The 20,867-nt window shown below is 46.5% G+C and overlaps 2 protein-coding genes across 2 annotated transcripts in view; both read left to right on the top strand.

Moving 5' to 3' along the window:
* FBN3 (fibrillin 3) overlaps positions 1–20,867 on the top strand; it is a gene marked incomplete at both ends in the record, with an annotated part of 201,276 nt that overhangs the window by 108,190 nt on the left and 72,219 nt on the right. The window contains 13 exons of the mRNA XM_081314809.1: positions 921–1,196; positions 4,669–4,722; positions 5,533–5,658; positions 8,323–8,448; positions 8,971–9,090; positions 10,660–10,797; positions 10,893–10,943; positions 11,318–11,443; positions 11,946–12,173; positions 14,479–14,604; positions 16,276–16,404; positions 19,628–19,753; positions 20,683–20,808. Coding sequence (XP_081170935.1) covers positions 921–1,196; positions 4,669–4,722; positions 5,533–5,658; positions 8,323–8,448; positions 8,971–9,090; positions 10,660–10,797; positions 10,893–10,943; positions 11,318–11,443; positions 11,946–12,173; positions 14,479–14,604; positions 16,276–16,404; positions 19,628–19,753; positions 20,683–20,808 — 1,752 coding nt within the window. The remainder of the gene's footprint in view (positions 1–920; positions 1,197–4,668; positions 4,723–5,532; positions 5,659–8,322; positions 8,449–8,970; positions 9,091–10,659; positions 10,798–10,892; positions 10,944–11,317; positions 11,444–11,945; positions 12,174–14,478; positions 14,605–16,275; positions 16,405–19,627; positions 19,754–20,682; positions 20,809–20,867) is intronic.
* The window catches only part of LOC308677033 (nicotinamide riboside kinase 2-like), an 828,951-nt gene continuing 828,454 nt past the window's right edge, over positions 20,371–20,867 (top strand). Inside the window, exon 1 of the mRNA XM_081343158.1 lies at positions 20,371–20,445. The gene's annotated coding sequence lies outside the window, so the exon portion shown is untranslated. The remainder of the gene's footprint in view (positions 20,446–20,867) is intronic.

Consider the following 20,867-nt stretch of genomic DNA (forward strand, 5'->3'; position numbering starts at 1 on the left):
CCATCTAGATAGACTGTAGTAGCCTCCAGGTTCCAAGTCAGGTCTTCAACAGGTTTCTCAGTCTGGTTTAGAGTAGCTATCTACAACCAGTGTCATCAATGTTCTGATGATACCTCACTCCAAGCAGATGGATTATCTCCAGCAGCCACTTCATAGTGTGGAGGAGAAAATTCAGGTCTCTGTCGAACTCCTATTTTGGAGCAACTAGAGTCACGATCCCTCTTTCCCACTCACGCCAATATTCCAAGGTGGGGGGAACATTTATTTATTTATATTTATATTTATATCATTTAATTTGTGACAGTGGACCAAAAATCCTCGTCGGTGGTTAAAAAAAAAGCAGTTAATTATATAGGGGAAATTTGCTGTGACTATCTGAATGATTTATAGGCGGTCCTCAACGTATGGCCATCGAGCCCAAAATTTCTGTTGCTAAGTGAGACAGTTGTTAAGTGAGTTTTGCCATAGTCGTTCAGTGAATCCCTGAAGTTGTTAAATTAGTAACGTGGTTGTTCAGTGAATCTGGCTTCCCCGTGGACTTTGCTTGCCAGAAAGTCACAAAAGAGGGATCATGTGACACGCCCCCCCGGGACGCTGCGACCGTCATAAATATGAGCCTGTTGCCAAGGGTTCGGATTCTGATCACATGATCAGGGAGATGCTGCAATGGCTGTACGTGTGAAAAATGATCATAAGTCACTTTTTTCATTCGAACAGTCGCTAAACGAACTGCTGTAAGTCTAGGACTATCTGCACTGGCCACAAAGGAATCATACTGTTGCTATGTGACTTCCGAAACAGCATTCTAAAACCTGTATTTCAGCAGGCTTGGGAGGTCAGCTCCACGCTGTGGCTTCCTTTGCCCTCCAACTAAAGAAGGGAACAACACTGTCTAACTGCTCCTGTCTTTCCTATTGCAGACATTGACGAGTGTGAGACTCCGGGAATTTGTATGAACGGCTGGTGTATCAACACCGAGGGCTCGTTTCGGTGCGAGTGCCTGGGAGGGCTGGCCATCGGCGTGGACGGGCGGGTCTGCGTGGATACCCACGTCCGCAGCACCTGCTATGGTGGCATCAAGAAGGGCACTTGTGCCCGTCCCTTCCCGGGAGCCGTCACCAAATCTGAGTGTTGCTGTGCCAATCCAGACCACGGATTCGGAGAGCCGTGCCAGCCTTGCCCTGCCAAAAACTCCGGTGAGTCCACTTCAGAGAAGGGATCACTGGGGGCGCCAGGTTTTGTTCCCCCGGAAGACGTCCGAGCTAAAGGCTTCTGCCTCCTCTGGATTTTCAAGCAGTCAAACTTTCTCTGTGCCCAGGAAAGTAAAGGAGCTCTGAGGAGCCCGCAGAATATGCTAAATATTTTTGTCATGCTTCCGATAAATGAGACAGTTCAAACAAAATGCAGGCATTGTTTATCTAAAAAGAATGAAACGAAACATCGCCACTCAAGGAGGGATGCCAGAATCTGAAATCTCCTCCCCCCAAACCCATCATAACACACAGTAATCCCCGCCCTTATCTACACGTCATAAATCACATTATCCAATTAGTTTTACATATGAAGTTTCACTTCCCATTCTGCACGGGGGCTTTTCTCATCTTCTCAAAACATTCCTCTGACCTTTCCCCCCCCTCCCCCAAAGCGAAGCAATTAAAGTAACAGGCTGTCTCTTATATTGTCAGTGCAAAAATATGTCAATGTTTTGCAGCGTTGACATTTTTGGTGAAGTTTATCTTTAACATGCAGTTGAGGTGTATATAAGAAAGAGATGGGTCTTTCATTGCATCGTGGCAGCGATCTTCTTGACATTGTTTGGACCATATTTGGGGCAGAGCTGCTGGGAATATTCCAGGCCTGGGTTGTGGGATTGAGCTGCTAACATCTGAAGTGGTGGAAGCCAACTCTAGGCGGAGAACAGGACATATTTATTTCCTTAATTGTTTGGAGAGAAGAAGAGATGTTAAGTGGAAGAACTGATTACCTGGCACTTCCTGTGTTTCTCACAAGCACCATGGATCGGGCTGGCCATTCCTACATAATAATAATAATAATAATAATAATAATAATAATAATAATAATAATAATAATAATAATAATAATAATAATAATAATAATAATAATAATAATAATAATAATAATAATAATAATAATAATAATAATAATAAGAAGAAGAAGAAGAAGAAGAAGAAGAAGAAGAAGAAGAAGAAGAAGAAGAAGAAGAAGAAGAAGAAGAAGAAGAAGAAGAAGAAGAAGAAGAAGAAGAAGAAGAAGAAGAAGTTGGACCTTGGAGGTCATCTAGTCCAACTCTCTGCTAAGGCAGGAAACCCTATACCATTTCAGACAAATGGCTGTCCAGACTCTTCTTAAAAACTTCCAGTGTTGGAGCATTCACCACTAAATGTGTCCTGCTCTCCTAGTGTCCCATTTGGGATCTGGGGAGAGCAGTGTGCAAGAAAAACTTTTTTTTCCCTGAATATAAGAAGTTTGGCTGGGGGGAGAAAAGAGAATGACTGATTACAGGTTTTTTTTTAAAAAAAAACAGCTTTCTTTAGATGGCCTGGCCAAGGTTTTTTTTTTTTTTACTTTGAAGCTTTCCTTGGAATGACCAAGTGATCCTTTTGCAGTTTGAAGTTCTTCCAGGAGGAGCTGCATAGGGGGAAGAAGCCTTAGGGACAGCTTGTCCACCTGGAGAGGTCATCTGTAGCCCATGGGGAGGGGGAGGGGGAGAGGACAAATCAAAGAGATCTGGCAACTGCAGAAGTGACCTTGGATGGCTCTCCGCTGACCTGAAACAGACCGGCAAATGTCAGTCTGCATATTTTGGTTTCTAAATTGCTTTGCCAGGAGTCAGGCGGTGGCCGTTTGCCAAAGAATTGGTTCTTTGAGGATTTGGGATAATGAGCACACCTGTAAGTCAGGAGATTTGCAGCTTCATTAGTAATTTTAGCAGGCAGTTTTAAGCAGAAAGAGAAAGCTGATAAAGGAGAATATCTGTAGCTCAGGGTTAAAATGTTGAGCTTGGCAGTTTTCTTGCAGAGGCTTCGTTGCCCAACTCATTACCCAACTTATTTTTCATGCTAGAAGGGAATGCGGTGGAGTTGTTGTTGTTGTTGTTGGAGGAGGAGGAGGACTGTGGGGTCCTTGGTGCTTTCTGAGCTTGCATGTTTCCTTGCAGACGTTTCATGACCCAACTAAGTAACATCCTCAGTGTGAGGGAGGGTGGGGTTTGCTTTCTGTTTATATACCAGTGAGTTGCCTTGTGCAGTCACCCTTCTTGATTAGGCTGCTGTTTACGTCTTTGTCTGAGCTGGTCGTTCCTTGACTGGAGCATAAAGAGACAAACCTCCCCGTTCTAGCACTGATGAGGTTCCCTAGTTTGGTAATGAAATGTCTGCAAGAAAGCCGCCAAGCTCAGAGCGCACCAAGGACACCACAGTCCTCCTCCTCCTCTGCACAACCCCCCTCCCTTCTGGCACTGATGATGTATCTAGCTGGGTAATAAAAGGTCTGGGGGAAAACCACCAGACTCAGAAAGGACTGAGGATCCCACAGACCCTTCCTCCTCCTCTTCCTCCTCTTCCTCCTCTTCTCCGCAAATCCCACACCCTTCTGGCACTGATAACGTTACCAAGTTGGGTCATGAAACGTCTGCAAGAAAACCACCAAGCTCAGAGAGCACCAAGGACCCTACAGTCTCCTCCTCCTCCTCCTCCTCCTCTCCACAACCCCCCCCCTTCTAGTCCTGGTGGTGTTACATAGTTGGGTAACGAAAAGTCTGCAAGAAAACATCCACCTTCAGCGAGCACCAGGGACTCCACAGTTCCACCCTGAACTACAAAATGTCAGGACCCACCCCAAACCACGTCTTAGGAAGACAAAACTCTTGGAGCCAAATCTTAGTCCAAAAAGAATCTTTACTGTGACATGCTTGGTTGTAGGAATACAAGACAGGACTTAATATTGTTCCACAAACTAAACCGTTATAAAGAGTTCCTGGTTTAACCCCCCCTTAACCGCATTTGGTCAGTCCCCCATCATTTACATCGTATCATCCGTCTCGTGGGAAAAAGGAACTTAGGACCTTTTATGTTTATTGCTCTCTTCCGTGACACAAGCCAGATGATCCTACCCTAACCCCCCTCTTTTGTTCCCCCAGTTCAAAAGGCTTCTCTTTTCCTTTGAAATGCCTAATACCGGCTCAATACACATCCGTTCCCTCCTCCTCGGAGATGGCAGGATCCATGGAATAATGTTTTAAACATACATTTACGAATATGATATAAATGGATTCTGACACAAAGGTTCTATTGGAACTGTAAACTTCTAGAATTGTCTCAGTGTAAAAATACGTCCTCGAAATTCAATAATCTTCTGCAGTGCCTCTACATAAGTTTCCCCACTGTGAAAAATGTATGGGATCAACTTGTATGAACACTCACTTTGTAATTTGTACCTAATTATTTTTCACTATTTAGGAAAATATTTGAGAAAGCTTCTCATTTTTTTAAAAAAAAATGCTTCTACGGAGGACACGTGGTGCATTAACGTTTGCAAGCAATGAGGATATTTCACCTGTGATATTAACACGTTCAGTTGTGCAGATCACCTCTCGATGTTGCTTTCCCAAACGATAAATGTTTGATTTTTTTTCTCTGTCCCCTCCAGCTGAATTCCAAGCATTGTGCAGTAGTGGGATAGGCATCACAGCGGATGGACGAGGCAAGTTCTCAACACTTATTATGGGTTTTCAGGCAGATTCTGGTGAAATATTACAGGGGGGTGAGAAAAAAAACCTTCTATTAGTAAGCACAATTTAAGGGAAAACCTCTAGCGGAGAGCTTTCATTAGATGTATCCAAATGGAAGCTGAATGACTGGTTGCCAGAGATACTTTTAGTATAGATTCCTGCCCTGTGCGGGGGGTTGGACTAGATGACCTCAAGGGCCCCCTTCCAACTGAACGATTCTAATCTTCCTACTGCTTTAACCATAAAGGGGATTTCGCATTCAATTCTCCAATGATCTATCCCCGTGTTCTTTCAATCTATGTAATTTGACATTTAGTAGGATTAGGAGTCCTATCAGGAAAGTTAGAACATGCAGGTAGTCCTCAGATTACAAATCACAACAGAGCCAAAAAAAATGTCCGTGGCTAAGCGAGACACTTGCTAAGCGGGTTTGCCCCACCGATCTTGCGACCTTCCTTGCCACGGTTGTTAAGCGAATCGCTGCAGTTCTTCAATTGGTAACAGGGTCATTAAGCGAATCCCCATTGACTTTGCTTGTCAGGAGGTCACAAAAGGGCCGTTGTAACTTTGAATGGTCACTAAACAGACTGTTGTAAGATGAGGACTAGCTGTATTTTGTTATTAGGCTTGTCCCCCTCAGTCCTCTGGCATTAGCGTTTCCATGGTTGGCTGTGGAATTCTGGGAGTTGAAGTCCAGACATCCTCAAGCTGCCAAGGTTGAGAAAAAGGAGGGTGGGGGGAATGTTGAGGAGAGGGACTGAGGTTGCGATTCTCTGGCACAGATATTAACGAGTGCGCCTTGAACCCCGACATCTGCCCCAACGGCATGTGCGAAAACCTTCGAGGGAGCTATCGCTGCATTTGCAATCTGGGCTACGAATCGGACCCCACTGGGAAGAACTGCGTGGGTGAGTAAGAGCGGAGCAGAGCAAAAACACGGGGCTTGAGGCTGGCCATTCAGCAGAGGGCGGGTGGCGACACTGGCCAGAGCTGGGCTAGAAACTGTAGACTCTGGAAAGAGTGCGGAGAAGAGCCCGAGCAGGGGGTTGGACTAGATGATCTCCCAGGTCAATTCCAACTCTGTTATTCTGTTTTGTTCTGTTCTGTTCCGTTCCGTTCCGTTCTATTCTTATTCTATTCTATTCTATTCTATTCTATTCTGTTCTGTTCTGTTCTGTTCTGTTCTGTTCTGTTCTGTTCTATTCTATTCTATTCTATTCTATTCTATTCTATTCTATTCTATTCTATTTAATTATATAATTATTATATAATTATATTATATTATTGCTGGTTGAGCTCCGCATGGCGCCCGACCTTCGCTCCTTCCAACGCGATCTGAAGACTTATTTGTTCGAACAAGCCGGCCTGGCCTGATGGGGGATGGGTTTGGATTTTATTGTTGTTTTAAATGTATTTTAACCTATTGTTGTAACTTGGGCATCTCATTTAATTCTTTCTTAACTTTTGTATTTTTGTACTTTTATATGTTTGCCCTGTTCACCGCCCTGAGTCCTTTGGGAGAAGGGCAGTATACAAATAAAATTATTATTATTATTATTATTATTATTATTATTATTATTATTATTATTATTATTATTATTATTATTATTATTATTATTATTATTATTATTATTATTATTATTATTATCATGTCTTTATTCTACTTATTCTATTCTATTCTATTCTACTCTACTCTACTCTATTCTACTCTACTCTACTCTACTCTGCATTCTATTCTGCATTCTATTCTATTCTATCCCATAATTCTATTCTATTCTGTTCTGTTCTATTCTATTCTATTCTATTCTATTCTATTCTATTCTATTCTATTCTATTCTATTCTATTCTATTCTATTCTATTCTATTCTATTCTATTCTATTATTAAATTCTATTCTATTCTATTCTATTCTATTCTATTCTATTCTATTCTATTCTATTCTATTCTATTCTATTCTATTCTATTCTATTCTATTCTATTCCATCCCTATCCTTCTATTCTATTCAACTCTATTCTATTCTATTCTTTCTTTATTCTATTCTACTCTACTCCTGGGGTTTTTTTAACTGGGGTTTTTATTTTAAGGGATAATTTAATCTTTTTTAATTGTTTTTAAATTTTGTATTTTGTATTGCTTGATTTTAAATACCCTGTAAACCGCCCTGAGTCCTTCGGGAAAGAGCGGTATATAAATTTAATAAAATACTCTACTCTACTCTACTCTACTCTACTCTACTCTATTCTATTCTATTCTACTCTACTCTACTCTACTCTACTCTACTCTACTCTATTCTATTCTATTCTATTCTATTCTATTCTATTCTATTCTATTCTATTCTATTCTATTCTATCTAAAAAGAAGAACGATTGCAGGACTTGGGTTTGGCCAGTCTAGAGAAAAGAAGAAATAGGGGGGACAGGATAGCAGTCTTCCAGTATTTGAGGGGCTGCCACAAAGAAGAGGGAGGGTCCACTTATTTTCCAAAGCACCAGAGGGCAAGACAAGAAGCAACAGATGGAAACCGATCAAGGAGAGAAGCAATCTGGAACTAAGGAGGAATTTCCTGACAGTGAGGACAATTAATTGGTGGAACAACCTGCCTCCAGAAGCTGTGGTTGCTCCAGTACTGGAGGTTTTGAAGCAAGGATCTGTTTGACATGATATAGGGTTTCCTGTTCAAGCAGAGGGTTGGACCGGAAGACCTTCAAGGTCCCTTCCAACTCTGTTATTCCGTGCAATAGTGCCGAATATCTGCAGCTCAGGTGCAGGATGAGGGCTATTAACAGGCTTGTGGGTTGTTTTCCGAACATTTCGTTACCAAGCTAGGCAACGTCTTCAGCAAAGTTGAGGGGATGTCTGTGTCAGTGCTTTTCTGCTTATAAGGGCTTCGGATGTGGGTGTGTCAAGTGAGGGTCTTGTGCTGGGCCAGGTGTGATGAATATTAGCTCTGTACCTATGAGGGAGCGATGACGAGGACCATAATTTCTCAGGCCAGATATGGCCATTGCGTTAGCAACCGAGAATCGCTCAGGTAGGTCAGAACACCCAGATAAGCAGGGATTTATACCAGACAAACAAACAGAAAACAATACCCTAATCGAGGAACTGCCAAGGAAAGAAATAATCAAGCGGCAAACAGTATCCTAACCAGAAAACTATCAAGGAGAAAACAACACCCCACCAAGACTGGCAGGGCAGCCTATTGTATATAATCAGGGAGCAAACCTTACACTCACTAGCATGGATGATGTAACCTAGTTGGGTCATGAAATGTCTGCAAACGAAGAACCCAGCCCAGAGAGCATCAAGGACTTCAGCCTTGCAAAACTTGACCTTGAAGGTGAGTGATGATGGTTAACAGAATGGATATCGTGGAAAACTATGGTTTCCCATCTAATTCCCAATGGGAAAGATAGGAGAGTCAGAATTAAACCCCATTGTGTGTGTTTAGTCTACCCTATCCTATTAAGTTCCCTTCATGTTTTTTTAAAAAAAGTGGCTAGTCCTTATGGCTCAAAAGAGGATGGAGAACAGCACATTTGTCAGCTGCTGTGTCTTACTTCTCTCTCCAGATGTGGACGAGTGCGCCATCAATCGCCTGTTGTGTGACAATGGCTTGTGCCGCAACACGCCTGGGAGCTACAGCTGCAGCTGCCCCAAGGGATTCGTCTTCCGGATCGAGACAGACACGTGTGAAGGTAACTGTTTTCTCTTGGTCTGGAAGTGGGTACACCGCAGATACCAAACATCAAGGTAGAAGCCTTGAAACCATGGCAGCGAAGGTGAATAGTTGAATCTAGTAGATCCCAAAGAGCTGGTGGCCACAAAGCAAGAAACTGGGATGGATTCTTACAAACCCTCCAGCTTTTGATTTCTTCTCGATAGACTGGAACATTGGGCGCTATCTAGCAAAATGAAATTCACCAAAGTAAGGTTTTACACTTAGGCAAGAAAAACCAAAACTTGATGACCAAAAGACAAACAAGCGAACGAAAACTGTTCAAAGTTGCCATTGCACTGAAATGACTTACGACCATTTTTCACACTTATGACCATTGCAGCATCCCCAGGGTCATGTGATTTATATTTGGATGCTTGGCAACTGATTCAAATGTGTGAACAACCGGTTCTCTCTTTGGATGCTGCTTCCGGAAGTCCATCCTGGGCCTGGGCAACAAAAAATTAGCTCCCGGTTCTGCCCTTTTCCTTCTGTCTCCTAGATATTAACGAGTGTGCCTCCAGCCCCTGTGTCAACGGGATCTGCCGGAACAATGCCGGCTCCTTTGCCTGCGAGTGCTCACCTGGAAGCAAACTGGATCCCAGTGGCACCATTTGTGTTGGTAAGAAGCTGCCCTAACCAGTAATGGTCATAGGGTTGGGCTTTAGAGCCAGCGTCTCAGGTCCTGGACTCTGGATGTGGGTGCAAAGGAGGGCGTAAGTCTTGCCTCAGCTATCTACTCAGGAAAGCATGACTCTTGAAACGAGCGTTATTTCAAAAGAACGTTTACTGAAAGAAAGTGATTGCAAGGAAGTCAGGCAGAATCTGAAGTTCCCGCGCAAACTGTTAAGCTAAATTCCCCAATATGCCAACCCCACCCTGATGCCCCAATCTGTCAGGAGCCAATCTGCTGGCGCAAAGGTGTTATGAGAACTCTGAGGCCAGACGTTAATAACAAGTTGTCTCCCTGGCGCCACAACCTTGGTAACAGGCTGGAATTGGCCAGAAAGGAGTCCATCCAGATGGCCCTGATGGCCCACCTCCCAAATTCCCATACAGATACATCAAAGTGAAGCAGCAAATTCTCTATTCCCCAAAATACATCCTCCCTTCCTTTAAAATGGCAACGTTCCGACAGGGACCTGACCGAGGGTGCCAGGGAACGGTCACACCGTTTAATGGAATATGTGGATGATGTATTGAGGAAGGAAGGGAAGAGAAGCTGGCTAGGCAACCATCAGAGAAGAGAGGCAGGAGCCCTCAGTGACTCAATGGTCAGTCGAAAAAACTTAAGAAGGACCCATCCTAACGGATCAAGCAGTTAAAAGTGATGGCGGGAAGTTTGTCCTTTCAGACTTGCAAGATTCTGTTATTGTTAAGATGTTTAATTTAGTAGCTAGAACAGTAAAGTGTGCAATGGGCCAGAAGACACAATTGTAGTTGAATGGTAAGACTTATGCATGAGGTAATTACACTGTGATTGTGATAAGTATAAAGGGGGAGTTCCCCTTTTTCCCCGCCTTTTTCTTCTGTGTGCTCTGTATACTTTTTGATTTACCTCATGTTGTTCCTGTGTTCCTGACTATCTTGTCTGCTCCTGCATGAGGCAGTCAACGTTATGATTGGTTGCTGGGTATAAAGGGGGAGTATACCTTTTTTCCCGCCTTTTTCTTCTGTGTGCTCTGCATGCTGTTTAGATTTACCTCGTGGTACTCCTGTGTTCCTGACTATCTTGTTTGCTCCTGCATGAGGCAATCTACACTGTGACTGGTTGCTGTGGGTGTAAAGGGGGAGCTTCCCTTTTTTCCCACCTTTTTCTTCTGTGTGCTCTATTATGCTGTTCTGTGTTTTACCTCATGATTTACCTCATAATGATGTAGTGATGTGCCTGACTATCTTATTTACTGTAAATATAGCTGTAAAATATATTTATGTATATAAACTTGCAAGTTCATGTCAGCATCTCTAACTTCAATTGGGACACCTGCTGCACAATCCCCTTACAATATCTTTACTGTAAAATAGAATTATCTCACCTGGTTGTGCAAGACGATGGGCTGGATGTTTCTCGCCAGCAAGTGGGAACCAAGATGTGCTTTTCTAACACCTGGCCATGTGCAATGATACCTCTTTGCTGCAGAACACACACACACACATACACCCAACCTATCTCTCTGCTTTCACGCCCCAGACAGCATGAAGGGCACCTGTTGGCTCAACATCCAAGAAGGACGCTGTGAAGTCAACATCAACGGGGCTACCTTGAAGTCCGAATGCTGTGCCACATTGGGGGCTGCCTGGGGCAGCCCCTGTGAACGCTGTGAGATCGGTAAAGTGGGACTCTGATCCATGGGGTGCCTTCCTTTGGGTCTCCCAACAAGCCACCATGCCACAAGGCTCTACCCTTTTTCTCTTCGGTTCCAGATGCCGCCTGTCCACGAGGTTACGCCAGGAGGAAGGGTCTCTCTTGTGAAGGTAGCTTCCATCTCTGGTTGGCGAGCCCTGCCTTGTTTCTCGAGGGGCTGGGTATGGAGCCCCCCAACCTCCAAAAAAGAGGAATTGGTTGTCTCTGAGAGTTTCGGGAGGAAGGATGTGGAGATGCTCAGAGACAACCTGCTGTGGAACCTGGCAGAAAGCTCCTTTGCCATCAAAGAACATCACAACCAGGTTCTTCTCAAATTGGACTGCTCAAGCGTTGACAGGACCTCAGCTCAGTTCTGCTCAGATGGGAGATGGTCTGGATGGTGCCCTTTCAGAAGAACGCTAGGGAGGTCTTCTAGGGCTGCCCCAGCCATGGCCGCCATCAGGACCTTCTGTCCTCCAGCCAATGTTTCTCTCTGCCCCACCAGATGTGAACGAGTGCGACGTCTTCCCGGGGGTCTGCCCCAATGGCCACTGCGTGAACACGGCAGGGTCCTTCCGATGCGAATGTCCAGAAGGGTTGACCTTGGATGGTTCTGGCCGGACCTGCGTAGGTGAGGACCGGGTGATATGACTCATCTAGCTGCCTTCTTCTCTTGGGGAGTGCTGAAACTGAAGTAAGGAAGGAATTGAGATAGGAAGGGAGAGGAAGGAAAGAAGGAAGGAAGGAAGGAAGGAAGGAAGGAAGGAAGGAAGGAAGGAAGGAAGGAAGGAAGGAAGGAAGGAAGGAAGGAGCAATGAGTGAGGAAGCAAGGGAAAAGGAGAGGGGAGGAGAGAAGAGAGAAAGAAAAAGAAAAGGAGAGATGGAAGGAAGGAAGGAAGGAAGGAAGGAAGGAAGGAAGGAAGGAAGGAAGGAAGGAAGGGAGGGAAAGGAAAAAGTGATGAGGCAAGGGAAAAGGAGAGAAAAAGGAAGAAAAAGGAAGAAAAAGAAAGAGAAGGAAGAAAGGAAAGGAGGGAGGGAGGGAGGGAGGGAGGAAGAATCCCTGCTCTCCTTTTTCCCTAAATCCTCACCCCGGCTTTCTGACCTCCCTTCGCTCTCGCTTCTCCCCCATCCAGATGTGCGGCTGGAGCAGTGTTACATGAAGTGGGCCGAGGACGAGTGCACCGTGGCACTGCCAGGGAAATACCGCATTGACCTTTGCTGCTGCTCGGTTGGCGCGGCCTGGGGCAAGGACTGTGAGGAATGCCCCAAGCCCGGCTCGGCTGAATTCAAAGCCATCTGCCCGCGGGGACCTGGCTTTGCCAACCGGGGAGATGTCTTATCCGGCCGGCCTTTTTACAAAGGTATGAGTGAGGAGGTTTTGCGGATGGGTGACTGCAAAAATCCATCCGTGGGGAAGAGGATGGAAGTCAAGGAGGGCTGAGAATCACCGGAAGGCTTAGCACAGGGGTCAGCCTTAAGTGGGGAGTAAGGCAAAGATTGGGGATCCCCCTCAAACCACCGCTTGGGCAGGGGACAATAGAAGTTTGTGCGTTGCAGAAGCAGATTTGTATGCTGGCAGTGCTGTGCTGTTGGCTGAGAAGCTGAATAATTTGCAGCGGATGTTTGATCAAATGTATCACGCAACACAGATCAAATGTTATGAGTTTCTTAAAGATTGGGGAGGCCCTGTTAAGCCACCAAAGCACAAGGTTATGAGGAATGTTTGGAGGGGGGGGAGGAGAAATGGGACAATACAAGTGTGTTGATTGAGGAAGCAGATTCACTTTGTATGCTGGCAGTGCTGTGCTGTTGACCGAGAACTTGAATAATTTGCAACAAATGTTTGATTGAATGTATCATGCCACGAAGATCAAGTGTAATGAGCTTCTGAAAGCCTGGGAAATAGGATGACAGTTCTCTGGCATTGAGTTTCTCCTCTGCAACACTTAAGCATCTTTATCCTGGATAGAACTTCTCATTTTCCACGGTCTGTCACAGTATGGATATCCCTCCTCAAACACTTTTATCTCCTCTTCCAATAAGGACAGGAGCGTGCATTTCCAACAGGTGTAGTTTGAGTATGGAGATTCTCTGTCACCCGGGTCATCGTTGTCCCCAAGGTGCTTTTTTCAAAAGGCAACTGGATTTTCGTTGTTTTCTTTTGAAGACATTTCGCTTCTCATCCAAGAAGCTTCTTCAGTTCTGACCGAATGGTGGAGAATGGAAGGCTTTATATTCCTTGCAGTCATCTGGACGTTAGTACTCTCTCTGAGAGTCATTGAGGCCACTTGGAGGTTTATCTGTCCCCTCAAAAGTGTGGAACCTTTTTGGCAATCCTGAAAGGACAGTGTTGTAAACAGGAGAGAGGTGGTGTCATATCCCTCCCCCTCTGTTGAGACAGGGCTGGTCAGCCTCAACGTAGATGTCCTTTTTGACCCTTCTTTCAAACCAGCCATCCTCCCTGTTCAAAATGTGGACTTTTCTGCTCTTCAAAACAGTGGCCTCCAAGCGGCCTCAACGAATCTCAGAAAGAGCGCCAAGGAATATATCCGTTTTCCACCATTCAGTCAGAACCGGAGAAGCTTCTTGGATGAGAAGCGAAATGTCTTCCAGGGAAAACAAAGAAAGTTCAGTTGCCACTTGAAAAAAAGCAACTTTGGGTGTCCTTTGAGTTGTTCTTTTTAGGCAGGAGGACCAAGGTTGCAGGTAAATTGCAGTCCACCACAAAGTTTCCTACACTCTCCTTGCAGCATGATGTGGCTTGGGGTCTTCTCCACATACAGTATCCGCCCCCTTTCAAATCCTCCATTTGTTCCCTCTAGTTGCTTGCTCAGGGAGTCCATTGTCTGAATTTCCTTTTTTTAAAAGGAGGCAACCGGACTTCCTGGTTATTCTCTGAAGGCATTTTCCTTCTCATCGCAGAAGCTTCTTCAGCTCTGACGGGATGGTGGAGAATGGAAGGATTTATACTCCTTGCAGACAGCTGGTCATTTGCATCCTTTTGGAGAGCCGTTGAGGACACTTGGAGCGGGGAGTGGGAGGGAATACAACATCATCTATCTCCAGTCCACAAAACAGTCCTTTTAGCAGTTCCAAGAAGGCTCCACCCCCATTTGCACCCCTCAGGTGACCCTCAGGACACAGACAAACCTCCAAGCGGCCTGAACGACCCTCTAAAAGCATGCAAATGACCAGCTGTCTGCAAGGAGTATAAATCCTTCCCTTCCCCATCATCCGGTCAGAGCTGAAGAAGCCTCTTGGATGAGAAGCAAAACGTCTTCAAAGGAAAAACAAACAAAGTCCAGTTGCCTCCTGGGGAAAAAAAAAAGCACCTTTGGGACAACCGTGACCTGTAGGACGGAGAATCTCCATGGACCGTTGTCTTCCTGATATGATTCTTGAAACTGCCTCTGCTCGGTCAGGAGCATATAGGATGCCCCATAGTTGCCTACCCTTGGCCAGTGGCCAATTCCTCCAAAGAATCTGAAAGGAGGTGAAATTCATAAATGGATGGACCTGGAAAGAAATGGACTTTTCTGCAGCTCAGGAACAAGAGAACGGGGCTTCCGGCAGGGCGAAGAGGCCGCCCTGGTGCTCCTCAAGGAATGGGGGTTTTTTGGCAGTGTGGGAGGCGATACTCAACCGTGGCCTTTCTGCCTTCCCCAGATGTGAACGAATGCAAGATGTTCTCTGGTCTTTGCACCCACGGCACCTGTCGCAACACCATCGGGAGCTTCCGGTGCCTCTGCGGCAGCGGCTTCGCTCTGGACGCCGAGGAGAGGAACTGCACAGGTGGGCCCAAAAACCTCTGCTTGTTCCTCTAAGGTCGGTTGATTCGCCCCCAGAATTCCTGCTTTTGGCTTTGCCGGTGAAATTCGTTCGTTCGTTCCTTCGTTCCTTCCTTCCTTCCTTCCTTCCTTCCTTCCTTCCTTCCTTCCTTCTCTCTTTCTCCTTTCCTTCCTAACTCCCACTTCTTCCTTCCTTCATCTCTTTCCTTATTTCCTTCCTCCCTCCCATCCTTCTTTCCTTCTTTCCACCCTTCCTTCCTATCTCCTTCCTTCTTCTTTCCACCCTCTCTCCCTTCCTCCCTCTCTTCCTTTCTTCCTCTCTTTCTCCTCCCTCCCTTCTTCTTTTCTTCATCTTTCCTTATTTCCATCCACCCTCTCTCCCATCTTTCTTTCCTTCCTTCTTTCCACACTTCCTTCCTATCTCCTTCCTTCTTCTTTCCACCCTCCCTCCCTTCCTTCTTCCCTCCCTTCTACACTTCCCTCTTTCCACCCATCCTTCCTTCCTTCCTTCCTTCCTTCCTTCCTTCCTTCCTTCCTTCCTTCCTTCCTTCCTCTCTTTCCTTCTTTCCTTTTTTCCTTCCTCCCCCCTCCCATCTTTCTTTCCTTCCTTCTTTCCTCTGTCTCTCCCTCCCTCCCTTCTCTCTTTCCTTCCTTCTTCCCTCCCTTCCTTCCTTTCCTCCCTCCCTCCTCTTCTGTCAGTCTGTCCCTGGACAATGCCAAACCACTCTAGCTGGAAAAGAGCCTCTGTTTCAACTAAGTATCTTCAGATGCTCGACCTTTTCCGTTGTCAGACTGCCAGTTTTTCTTTTCAACCATCCCACAACCCGAGAAGACCCACCGTTCTCCTGGCATTTGGCCAGCAAGTCAACGTCGCCCTTATGGTGGGACGTCTGTCCTATTTGATGGTGGGCTTCTCTATATTCTCGTGGGCCACCAGGATCTCAGCCGAGTCCCAACCAGACCCTGGGAAGACTCCCCCAGGGCCTCTGGGAATCCACCAGATCCATCCAGGGAGAGTGATCTGATCAGATCTCCATTGCCAACTCAAAGGATCTGCCCAGGAGAAGGAACCACGTTCAACGTTTTGCCCTTTCTGGTCCTTTCATGTCTGCTCTGGGACCAAGACCAGTTCTAATGTCCTGGGCCTATATAACAGGTGTGTCGGGACCTACATAACGTGGATCAGGTTCGTGGCTGTCACGGTGGCTGTGAACAGGTGATATCCAAGACTTCTGGAGCTGAAGGTCCTGTCATATAAGGCCAGTTCTAGTGTTCTAGACCACACATGTATGTCAGGACCTACACAACGTGGATCAGGTCCGTGGCTGTTACGGTGGCCGTGAACAGGAGCTATTCCAGACTTCTGGAGCTGAAGGTCCTGTCACGTCTACTCCATGACCAAGGCCAGTTTTAGTGTTCCAGATCACACATGTGTGTCGGGACCTACATAACATAGATCGTGTCCGTGGCTGTCACAGTGGCCGTGAACAGGAGATATCCCAGACTTCTGGAGCTGAAGGTCTCTCCACGTGACCCGTGTGGGCCACCATGTCCAGCAGCCTCTGGAGGTGCACCCCAACCTCCCAGGCAGTCGGGGACCCTCACCTTCTCCCAAAGAAGCTCCTGCTGGACCCTGCCTTGACCCTCCTCCTCCTCTCCCCCAATCCCACCCCAGATATAGACGAATGCCGGATCTCCCCAGACCTGTGTGGCCATGGCGCCTGCGTCAACACGCCCGGCGGTTTTGAGTGCGAATGCTTCGAAGGCTACGAGAGCGGCTTTATGATGATGAAGAACTGCATGGGTAAGAACGACAGGGTGGGGGGCAAATGGGACGGGGGGGCTGCAAATATGCTTGCTTTGCTTCTGTGGCGAGAAAGGTCATAGAGGGTAGCCAAAACCACTTAACGACTATCTCTCTTAGCAATGGAAATTTTAGATAAGGTAACCTTTATACTTAGATAAGAGTCTTAACTTTTGGGCTCAGCTGTGTTCAAAAGTGGCTGGCTGACCTTTTTCATTCTTTTTTTTTTGCTTTCTCCATTTCCCACTGTGCATCAGCACTAACGTTTCTAGCTTCTTGACCTTTTCAGAAACCAATTTGAATATCCAGTCAAATTTCCATATCCAACCAGGGCTCTGATCTACATTTGGTTATCCTAAGGAATAGAATGGAATAGAGTAGAGTAGAGTAGAGTAGAGTAGAGTAGAGTAGAGTAGAGTAGAGTAGAGTAGAGTAGAGTAGAGTAGAGTAGAGTAAAATAGAATAGAATAGAATAGAATAGAATAGAATAGAATAGAATAGAATAGAATAGAATAGAATAGAATAGAATAGAATAGAATAGAATAGAATAGAATAGAATAGAATAGCATAATAGGATGGAATGGAATGGAATGGAATAGAATAGAATAGAATAGAATAGAATAGAATAGAATAGAATAGAATAGAATAGAATAGAATAGAATAGAATAGAATAGAATAGAATAGAATGTGCGTATAGTCAAGGCTCTGGTCTTCCCAGTTGCAATGTATGGCAGTGAAAGTTGGACCATAAGAAAGGCCAAGCGCCAAAGAATTGAGGCCTTTGAACTCTGGTGCTGGAGAAGACTCCTGTGAGTCCCTTGGACTGCAAGGCGATCAAACCAGTCAGTCCTAGAGGAGATCAACCCTGACTGCTCTTTAGAAGGCCAGATCCTGAAGCTAAAACTCAAATACTTTGGCCACCTAATGAGAAGGAAGGACTCACTGGAGAAGAGCCTAATGCTGGGAAAGGTTGAGGGCAAGAGAAGAAGGGGACGACAGAGAATGAGGTGGCTGGATGGAGTCACTGAAGCAGGAGGCGTGAGCTTAAAGGGACTCCAGAAGATGGAAGGGGACAGGAAGGCCTGGAGGAACATTGTCCATGGGGTCGCGATGGGTCGGACACGACTTCGCAGCTAACAACAACAACAACAGAATAGAATAGAATAATGGAATGGAATGGAACGGAACGGAACGGAACAGAACAGAATGGAATGGAATGGAATAGAATAGAATAGAATAGAATAGGCAATAGGAAAAACATAGTAATACAGCTTTACAGCTTTACAACACTTTGACAGTGTTGTAGGAATTAGTTGTTTAGCAGTGATGGCATGGGGGGGAAAAGTACTAGTGCTTGTTGTTTTGGTGTGCAATGCCCTATAGCAGGCATGTCAAACTCGCGACGTCATATGACGTCGGACAACATATTGTGACTTTTTCCCTGTTGCCGGCAATGGGGTGGGTGCGGTTTCGGTGTGATGCATCCGGCCCGCGGGCCAGCAATTTGACGTGCCTGCCCTATAGGGTCATCTTGAGGGAAGAAGCTGAAAGAGTATGATGATGATGATGATGATGATGATGATGATGATGATGATGTTGATGTGGCTGGGAAATTAAGAACATGGCGCCAGAGTTTCCATGCTCTTTTGAGTCTCTCTTAGGTGCTGGAAAGTGGATTGACCCTTTCCAATCGCTTGGCTGTTGTGTCATTCTTATGCAAATGCTTGGTGTGTGATGGCTGCGTGCAGCTTTGGGCTCCTTTTGTTCAATCTTTGATTGATTGATTAGGTGCCATCCGGTCGTTTTCGACTTCAAAGGCCACATAGATAATTTTTATAAATAAGCGAAGGTGGTGACCATGTCTAATATTCCTTCCTCCTCATATTTTCCCCACAACAACCCTATGAGGTGGGTTGGGATGAGAAAGAACAACTGGCCCAAAGCCACCCAGCTGGCTTTCAGGCCTAAGGCGGGACTAGAACTTGCCGTCGCCTGGTTATTGGCCCAAAGTCACCCATCTGGCTTTCATGTCTAAGGTGGGACTAGAACTCCCCGTCTCCTGGTGATTGGCCCAAAGTCACCCATCTGGCTTTCATGGCTAAGGTGGGACTAGAACTCCCCGTCTCCTGGTGATTGGCCCAAAGTCACCCATCTGGCTTTCATGGCTAAGGTGGGACTAGAACTCCCCGTCTCCTGCATTCTAGGCCAGCATCTTAACCGCTGCACCAAGCTGGCCCTCTAGCTTAGTACAGGTAATCCTTGACTTATGACTGCAATTGAGCTTGGAGTTATGGTGGTGACTTATGGCAGTTGTTAAGCAGGTCATCATCCGATTTTGCGACCTTAAACGTGTGCTGCAGTTGTTAAGAGAACAACACAACTGTTAAGCAAATGCAATCGTTGTTAAATGAAACCGATTTCTTCATTGGGGACTTCAGAGGTAATTGCCAAAAATTGACAAAAAATGCAGAAAACCCTGACGAAGAGGCCACTGGACACTGCCAACAGCCATAAATGTGAGTGGGTCGCCAAGGGCCCAAAATGTAAATAAATGACCCTGGGGATGTCTGTTGTAACTTAGAACAGTTTTTAAGTGAACGGTCACTAAGCAAGGATTACCTGTAGGAGATATAACTCTTCAGCTGTCCCAAAGGGGCTTTTTTCAGGAGGCAACTGGACTTCCCTGTTTTTCCTTTGAAGACACTTCGCTTCTCATCCCAGAAGCTTCTTCTGCTTTAACCGGATGGTGGGGAGTGGAAGGATTCACACTCCTCGCAGACAGCTGGTCATTTGCCTCCTTTTAAAGAGCCGTTGAGGCCACTCGGAGCTTTGTCTGTGTCCTCGGGGTCACCTGAGGGGTGCAAATGGGTGTGGAGCCTCCTTGGCTACAAAAGAAACGACCAAGAAGACTCCACACCCATTTGCACAACTCAGGTGACCCAGAGGACACAGAGAAACCTCCAAGGGGCCTCAACGACCCTCCGAAAGAAGGCAAATGACCAGCTGTCTGCAAGGAGTATAAATCCTTCTCTTTCTCCACCATCCAGTCAGAGCCGAAGAAGCTTCTTGGATGAGAAGCGAAACGTCTTCAGAGAAGAACAAGAAAGTCCAGCTGCCACGTGAAAACGCACCTCTGGGACAACCGTGACCTGGAGGACTGCGAAGCTCCACGGTCAACTCTTCCGCTAGTTTCCCAACTCAGCTGGGCTTTTTAATCTTCCAGATATCGATGAATGTGAGCGAGACCCTCTCCTGTGCCGGGGAGGGGTCTGTGTCAACACCGAGGGCTCCTTTGAGTGCCTTTGCCCTCCGGGGCATGAGCTGACGGCCGAGGGCAGCGTCTGTGTGGGTGAGTAGAACAGCTCATTCTCAATGGCGAAAATTCCACTCTTCGCCACTTTCAGGATCTTAGGGGCTTCCGTGGAATCCTGGGTGCTGGCGTGGGGGAGGACACAGCAGCAACGAAGGGTTCTGGCCCTCCCCACTTGGGCCAGGAGCCCCCTATGGGACACCGAAGGTTGGGCTGGAAGGACCCAGAGCCTGATCTAGATAGATGATCCCGTTCCAGAATGAGTCATAGGCATCAGTGCCCAGTTATTTGCCCAGTTTAATGCCCAGCTTAAACAGGGTATCATCAAGGATGCCTACAGCCACACTGAGAGGGCACGCCACTGTGTGTAAACAGAGAGGCAACCCCCCCCTCCCCCTTCTAGCACTGATGGTGTTCCCTAGTTGGGTCATGAAACGTCTGCAAGGAAACCACCAACCTCAGAGAGCACCAGGACTCCACAGTGCTCCTCCTCCTTCTCCTCCTCCTCCTCCTCCTCCTCCTCCTCCTCCCCCTCCACAAACTCCACTGCCTTCTAGCACTGATGATGTTCCCTAGTTGGGTCATGAAACATCTGGAAGGAAATCACCAAGCTCAGAGAGCACCAAGGACCCCACAGTCTTTTTCTTCTTCCTCTTCCTCCACCACCACCACCACGTCCTCCTCCTTGTAAACCCCACTCCCTTCTAGTACTGATAATGTTCCCTAGTTAGGTTATGAAACGTCTGCAAGAAAAACACCGCCAGGGCCCCACTTATTTTTAAGCAGCTCCTTTGCTGGTGGCCGTGTTAAAGCAGAAGAGGAGAGAAAAGAGAGGGAACCGGCACATGTCCGCATCCCTCTTGGTGCGGGTGGGGTGCAGACCCTCGGCCCTGGCCCCGCGGTCGTGGCCAAAGAGGATCTGCTCTCTCGGCATGACGGGACCATCTCTTGCACCTCCGCTTTCGCAGATATCAACGAGTGCTCCCTCAGTGACAGCCTGTGCCGGAACGGGCGCTGCGTGAACGTCATTGGCACTTACCAGTGTGCGTGTGACTCTGGGTACCAGGCCACCCTAGACCGGCAGGGCTGCGTCGGTGAGTCTCCTGCTTCCCGTCTTTCTCGTTTCACAAGGTCCAGGGCACGCGCCCCCCCA

Source organism: Vipera berus (genome assembly GCF_964194415.1).
Source record: "Vipera berus genome assembly, chromosome: 1".
In the NCBI taxonomy this organism is placed as follows: Eukaryota; Metazoa; Chordata; class Lepidosauria; order Squamata; family Viperidae; genus Vipera; species Vipera berus.